The 7135-nt window shown below is 44.0% G+C and overlaps 1 protein-coding gene across 1 annotated transcript; it reads left to right on the forward strand.

Moving 5' to 3' along the window:
* Positions 1-843: 843 nt before the first annotated feature.
* Positions 844-6744, forward strand: LOC147022609 (uncharacterized). The gene is made up of 5 exons (XM_085887169.1): positions 844-912; positions 2865-3152; positions 4063-4267; positions 5070-5212; positions 6664-6744. The coding sequence occupies exons 1-5, from the start codon at positions 844-846 to the stop codon at positions 6742-6744; spliced, it is 786 nt and encodes a 261-aa protein (XP_085743295.1).
* Positions 6745-7135: the final 391 nt, after the last annotated feature.

The following is a 7135-nucleotide window of genomic DNA, read 5'->3' on the forward strand; positions in this document are numbered from 1 at the left end:
GCGTCTGCGGTCGTGGTGGCTTGGTCTCGGTCGTCGTCTGCAGCCCTTTGAGGTGGCTCCTCGTGGTAGTGGCGGCCGAGCAGCCAGGACCATGGACTTCGGGTCGTAGGTTCGAGTCCCACCGTGGTGGTTTGAAATAGGTGTGACCGCACGAGGCGGGAAGGTACCCCGGCCCTTCTCTACCGAATAAAGACCCCCGGGGTCCATTTTCGTGTGTGTGTGTGTGTGTGTGTGTGTGTGTGTGTGTGTGTGTGTGTGTGTGTGTGTGTGTGTGTGTGTGTGTGTGTGTGTGTGTGTGTGAGAGAGACAGAATTGTTGGGAACAGTCGTGTGTGTGTGTGTGTGTGTGTGTGTGTGTGTGTGTGTGTGTGTGTGTGTGTGTGTGTGTGTGTGTGTGTGTGTGTGTGTGTGTGTGTGTGTGTGTGTCTGTGTGTGTGTGTCCGTGGGCCCCATCTGGAAGTAGAATTGTTAAGTGCCTTGTACATTGTGAATTACATTTCTTATCCGTGATAACTCTGCTCTGTGTCTCCTTCCCGATTCTTGCCTTATGTTATAAACCCCCATATTGAATGTACCAGATCACTTTCTGTGCTTTCTCCCATTGACCCCGCACGGTGCGCATTGAGAATTCGTGAGGCCGATCGTGCCGTAAATTGTTCATTTGGACCGACGGATCTTGGTAATCCCCGCTCGGTTTACACCCAGATCGGGCTCGGTAAATGGTCCGTTCCGCCCGAGGTCCATTGCGGGTGTGGTTTTCCCCGGTCGTTAGATGACGTGGGTACTTACATATGTTTGAATAAGGCAATTAACCCTACCCCACGCCGTCAAAATATTTGCGACCATGGTCCACGAAGGGACCCATGACCTTTCAGACTTATCCGAGAGTCACGACCGAAATTCCGGGTTCTCGGTGGGAGACGGCTCGACTGCTCCACCTTGGGGTCGTTTATTGCCAGCGAACCCTGGCCCACAACACATTATCGTACTCGTATTTCAACTCTCCCAATGACCCCCCCCCACAGCTGTCACCCAGGCGGACTCCCCCCCTCCCCTTCATACACCCGTGCCACCAACTATTGCCACAAGGGAACCGTTAAACGTCCATCCAAGGGACGGGACACGTATCAACCAATCACCCGACCTGTGTAACACCAGGATGACAGTTTCTAGCTGGGTCTGGATTCGTACCCAGACTGGACAGCTTCGAGGGTGAGTATGCTGGCTGAGTGTCCGTACCTTTGGGCCATCCTCCCAGCTCTTACCACCCGCACCAGGGATGGAAATTAATGTTCAGGTTCATCGTGATGCACCAAACGTTCCCAAACGACGACAGAGTTGAATCAGTGGAGAAAACATTTTCCCGTCTGGTCCGAATCGAAAATATTTATTTATTAAATTTCAAATCGGTCCTTTTAAATAAAAAATGTAACATCTGTCATCAGGATGTTCGGTTTATTCGATCGGCCGTTGCTATGGAGGGTTACTATGGAGATAATGCCCCGCCCCTTCCATTGTGACTCACAGTGAGTACTTTGTTGTTTCATTTCGGAGCCTCGGTGGTTGAGTGAGTCGTGGTGACACGGCGTTCGGTGTAGACGCGTGTTACACGAGTTTAACTCTTTTTAAACGTGTTCGATTGAAACAAACGTTTGTGAGAAACTTCGAGTGAAGTAAAGTTAGGAAGATGTTGTGCTGTTTCAAGCAGAGGAGAAACAGGAGGAGAAGCGATGACGAGAATCATCAGGTAAGAATTAGTTTGTTAAGAATGACTTCATTTACTGATCTCTGTAACTAGGTTAATTCATCGCTCGTGTAACTGGTTAGTTAATGTGGGAACACGATCCGATTCTCTCATGTTCCACTTGTTCACGTCCCACGTGTCGATGTGGTGAAGCTGGGTCTGAGAATTAAATAAATCATCACCCCCAACTCGCATTACATTCTCCAATCTGTCTCATTAACCTTGTCTGTGTCTGTCCCGTGTTCACATCCCGTGTGAATGAATAAGATTGGAGAGATAACATGTCTCGTCATTACGAACAAGGGATTTACCTTTGTTTACGTCACATGTGGTGATAAACATTTTGTTTACAAAAACCTGTTCGTGGTCGTTCGAGGTGTGCGGGACCTCCATTGATCACGAGTGAATTGACTAAAAATCCCGGAAACGGCCGATTGGGAAACGCAAATTTAAAGCATTTTGAAAGAGTTATTAATCATTGTTACATCAGAACGAGCCGATTCGTCCGATTACATCAGAACGAGCCGATTCGTCACAGTTACGTCAGAAAGAGCCAATTCGTCACAGTTACATCAGAACGAGCCGATTCGTCACAGTTACATCAGAACGAGCCGATTCGTCACAGTTACATCAGAACGAGCCGATTCGTCACAGTTACAACAGAACGAGCCGATTCGTCACAATTACAGCAGAACGAGCCGATTCGTCACAGTTACATCAGAAGTGACAGTTCAAATGCCAGACGGTGTATAATCACGATTCAGCAGAGGCCGACTGACCTAATGTGTTCACCCCACCAGAAAACCAAAATGACAGCCATATCATTTCGTCTGGGAACAATGGTGGGTGTGGTCCATAAGCTGTCTGACCAGTGGGTACACATTTAAAAAACGACCTCCAACAACAACAATAATATTAATAATCATATAAATCCCAACAATGACAACAACGTGAAGCCCTTGAAGAAAACGAGAAGTTTTGGAGAAAAGCCACATGTACAATGCTGAGGGAGTGGGATTTCTCACCATTTGGATAAACCTGTTAGTTTATTTATGGACATTTTGATTTTGAATGTTTCATTTACTCATCACATGTTTGTGTCTTCCTTACCAATCCCGTAGAACGAAGTTGTCGAACTTCCAAGCAATACTGCAGTTACTGCTGCTGATTCTTCTTCTTCTTCCCATGGGGACGTGCTCTCCACCACAGAACCACCACCACCTCCTCAAGCATCCCAAGCGGTCGAGGTGCCAGATTGTGTCGTTGACGTGGAACTCGAGAACAACAACACGTCAACAAAGAAACACAAATGTTTCAGAGGGTTAAGAAAATGGTTTAGTTCATTGAGGAGATCGACAAAACACCGGCACGATGTCTCAGAGGACGAGGAATCTCCAACCACCGACAAGGTCTTGAACTCACCTCCGATGTTTGGACTTGGCTCCACAGAGAGAGAAAATAAACAATGATATTATAATATTGACTATCGAGGGATGGTCGGTCCTGGGGTTTTCGGGAATGTGGAGATGACACAGGCTTGATGGGCCAAATGACCTCCTGCTGGGTCCATGTTCCCCATGTGTTAATGATTTTATTATTTTTTTAACCAGTGGAGGTTTGTTGATGTTTCCAGCACCACATGTGTATGTGTGTGTGTAGGTTCGAGGTCACGGTTTATTTGAGGTTGAAGTCATTAGGGGTTGATTATGGGGAAGCGGTAGCTCCTTGTATGATCGTCCAATTTGGTTTTTTTTAGACCAAGGTACGATTATCAAGCCTTTCATGGATTTGGAAAAACCTTACACTTTGGTATTTGGATTCAAGATCACGTGTTGAACTCGTGAAAAAAATCGGTTAAAGAGATCGAACGTTGTTGTCACGCTCGATCTTTTCAACCCTTGATGAATGAAAGAAATTGTTTTTAAATCGAGAAACTTTTTCTGTCGAGGACGACCATGAAATTGTGGAAATCCATGTCAACATTGAACAATCTTATCTAGGTGGTGGTCCAAGGTGTACCTTGTGTAGATCTTTCCCTCTTATTACCTCCACCACCTCCTCTCCAACTCCCCCATTTCTTCTCCACACTTCTCACACCTGTTGATCATTCCCTTTTCTTTATTTACCTGCTTCCCTTTGAAAAACTCTCAATTCACCTTCGCATGAAACACCTGAATGGGACACGTTTGGTCACGTATCACCAATTCTGAATATCGATGCTCGTGCGATTAATTTTTAATGTTTCTTCATAAGAAAAATAATATATTTCCACTGAAGTGTTCAACGACCAGGAGTGATTTGTTCATGTTATGATTGCAGGTGGAATCGAACCCAACGGATGAAGAGGAGCACCTGGAGCGTCTCACCTGTCCTGTTTGCCTCACCATTGCAGTTGGGCCGCACAGGTTCCATCCTTGTGAGCACGTTTTCTGTGCGTCGTGCCTACAAGGACTGCACCGTCATAACAACCTGGTCCGCTGTGCGCTTTGTCGAACACTCATCACACAGGAGACGTTCTGCCGAGGTAACCATCAGGGATGGACGATTATCAATAACTGTTTAAGATGTTCCTTATTTTTATCATGACAAGGCGGTGCCTCCCCCGTCGCTTTGCTGATGGGTTGAATCAGGAGACTGCATGTTGTATTTCACAAACATATTGCAGTTTATCTGCGAATGTCCATGAAGATGTAAAAAGAAGTGAAAAGCAAAAAAAAGTATCTTTTATAAGATTTAGTGGAAGTTCTTGTGTTGTTTGTGTGCTCCTTCCGTGTCCGTCACCCTTTACTCTAAAGGGTTCCGACCATCTTACTGTTGGAACCACACTTTTAAAGTTCCAAGTCCTGCTTCTTCTTCACTCACGGAAAGACGGGCTTTCAAAACAGATGTTTTAATAATTAAACAGATACAAAATTGTGTTCCAAGGAAATACATTATTCGCTTTCCTACAGCGCAACTTTTATTATTCTTTGACAACAGGAACCATTTATAATGAAGTGACGGATGGACACACACACACACACACACACACACACACACACACACACACACACACACACACAATTAGAACACTGCATAACAGCATTGGACGAACGGACTATTCAGTACACTTTTGTGAGGGTACCTCGTCATATTCGGACTATTCCCAGCGGTGTGTTTCAAATTAATGTTTCCCCAGTTCTTTGTTTTTCCCCAGTGGTTATTTACTATCATTTACTTGTACTTCACAAACACTTAGGTTTTGCCAAAAATCATATTGAGAGAACATTTGTGTCATGATACGCTGTCTCTTACCTTCCTTTATTGATACCTGTTTCCCACTTCAGACCTCGACAGCGAAGCTCGAACAAGTTTCCCCGACGAGTACTTCGCTCAGTACCGCAATGTCATGCAAGCGACACAGCAACTTGGAGGGGGATACACGCATGACCTTCATACGCGTGTCGCATATCGGTGCTATGTTCTCAAGGTAAGTCACCATGAGAAAGGACATTGTTACAAATTTATTTTGGACAAGATATTTGATGTCGGAAGATGTTTGCTGATTGAGTTTACAATTTATTTGTTGAGGAAAGTAGAAAATCACACTGTGAGGTGTACATATTATTGGGGAGATAAATAAGCAAACACAGGACAGACAATGCTCATTATATAGATGAAATAAATTATTTGAGTTTGCCCCTGAGGTTCACCATGAGGATAGGATTTCAGGTATGCCAAGGAAGGTGAGTGGCTTTGGAGGCCAACTTTGAAATGTGGTTTGCCCAAGAGTTTTTGTGCTTTGTTCAGAATACACAGGTTGAACAGAAATGGTGTGCAGTCATATTATATTCGTGCACCTGTTGTCCAAAGGTGTGAATTGTTCTGTGAAGTAGTCTGGACAGAATGCAAAAGCTTAAATTGGTATACAACTAAATGAAGGACCACAGCAGCGAGCTTCATGCTGTGAAACCACAAAATTTGTTGGGATTCCAAGAAACTCCTTCGGAACAGAATACCCAATCACAACTCCTGCAGCACATGAGGAAGAAGAAACGGTTAGCTGTCCTCACAAATCAGAACACCTAACCCCTTGGAATGGAATAGTCTGTGGTGTGCACAAGGTGGTTGTCCATTCCAGGTGTGCATTAAAGCCTAACAAAGCTTTCCACTGTGTTCTTTTTGTGCGACATCGATTCCGTACATTTTAAACGACCGCAGAAGAACACTGCATCAAAGGAAACGGGTTTGAATGTTACAAAATGTTTTGCAGTCGGGTGTTAAACATTCGTTTTCCTCAACTCTTGCTGAGACCTCAGTTGGAGAGACATAAAAGTCAGTTCGATGATGGACATGAAGTCAAGTTTGGACAGGGACATGAGCAGGAAAAGAAAACATTGCAAGTGTGGCCAATGAATGACCTGACATAGTGTTCCCAGCGACTTTAAAGGACTCTAAAGAAGGGAACCACTACATAGAAGTAGAGTGAGCCTTGCAGAGAAAAGGTGATGATACCCAGACAAAAGCCAAGACAGAAGATAATATTCAGGTATCTAACTGGTTTATAATGGGAAAAGGGAGAGACGTTTGCCTTGACTTCCTGCTAAGAGGTACCAATGATCCTTAGGGCATTGACCTCCACAAGGCTACAGCATCCAAAATGTGGAAGATGGTGTGGAAGAAAGGGAGTCGGGGGGGCGGTAACTCACAGTGGAGATCCATACTCCTTTAGGCTGTGAATAAAGACCTTGCCCTTTGAGACTGATGACAGAAAACCATCGAACAGCCATATCAATTGTTACTCGGTGCTGAGACCACCGGATGAGGAAAGAACCGGATGTTCATTAAAATGCTCAAAAAATAATTCCTCAATCCTCGTCGATGCATTTTCTCCGAGATTCCATCTCACATATCCACTCTCATTTGTCTTTTCACCCACAGCGGGCTCTCACAAGACGGGGACCACAGGGAGCAAATGTTGGTGAATGCAAGGAAAATGTAACATCATTTTATCTTGCATGAGGTACGTTTTTACTCTTTTTTTTTTTTGATTATTCTAAATTATATTGATTTTTTTTCTTCACGATGTGACACGTGAGAATGAGTGTAAATGTTTCATGTCTGAGTATTTAAATAGCAAGCTGGAGCAATGGAAGGTATTTGTGAATTGTTATTATTACCCTTGCCAGAGGAGAGGATGTTGCATTTGGGTTTGTTTGTCTGTTTGTCCACAGAAAATGTGCTGATGTAGGACAAAAATGTCATCTCGTAGTCGGAAAGAATACATGTTCTGTTGTTGTTATTATTATTATTATTATTATTATTATTATTATTATTATTATTTTTCAACCAGTCCGTCCATAAAGTATGCTCATTTAGAATGTGAGTACGTCTATAAAGTATGTACAATTTG

The sequence above is a fragment of the Eptatretus burgeri genome, chromosome 7 (genome assembly GCF_056783735.1).
Source record: "Eptatretus burgeri isolate ZD-2024b chromosome 7, Ebu_testis_v1, whole genome shotgun sequence".
NCBI classification, from domain to species: Eukaryota; Metazoa; Chordata; class Myxini; order Myxiniformes; family Myxinidae; genus Eptatretus; species Eptatretus burgeri.

Bases quoted from the DNA above. Each gene is read 5' to 3' on its own strand.
- LOC147022609 (XM_085887169.1), top strand. From the start codon at position 844: ATGGTCCACGAAGGGACCCATGACCTTTCAGACTTATCCGAGAGTCAC. The intron at 913-2,864 runs GTGGGAGACGGC...CCAATCCCGTAG, and splicing joins ACCGAAATTCCGGGTTCTCG to AACGAAGTTGTCGAACTTCC. The intron at 3,153-4,062 runs GTCTTGAACTCA...TTATGATTGCAG, and splicing joins AATCTCCAACCACCGACAAG to GTGGAATCGAACCCAACGGA.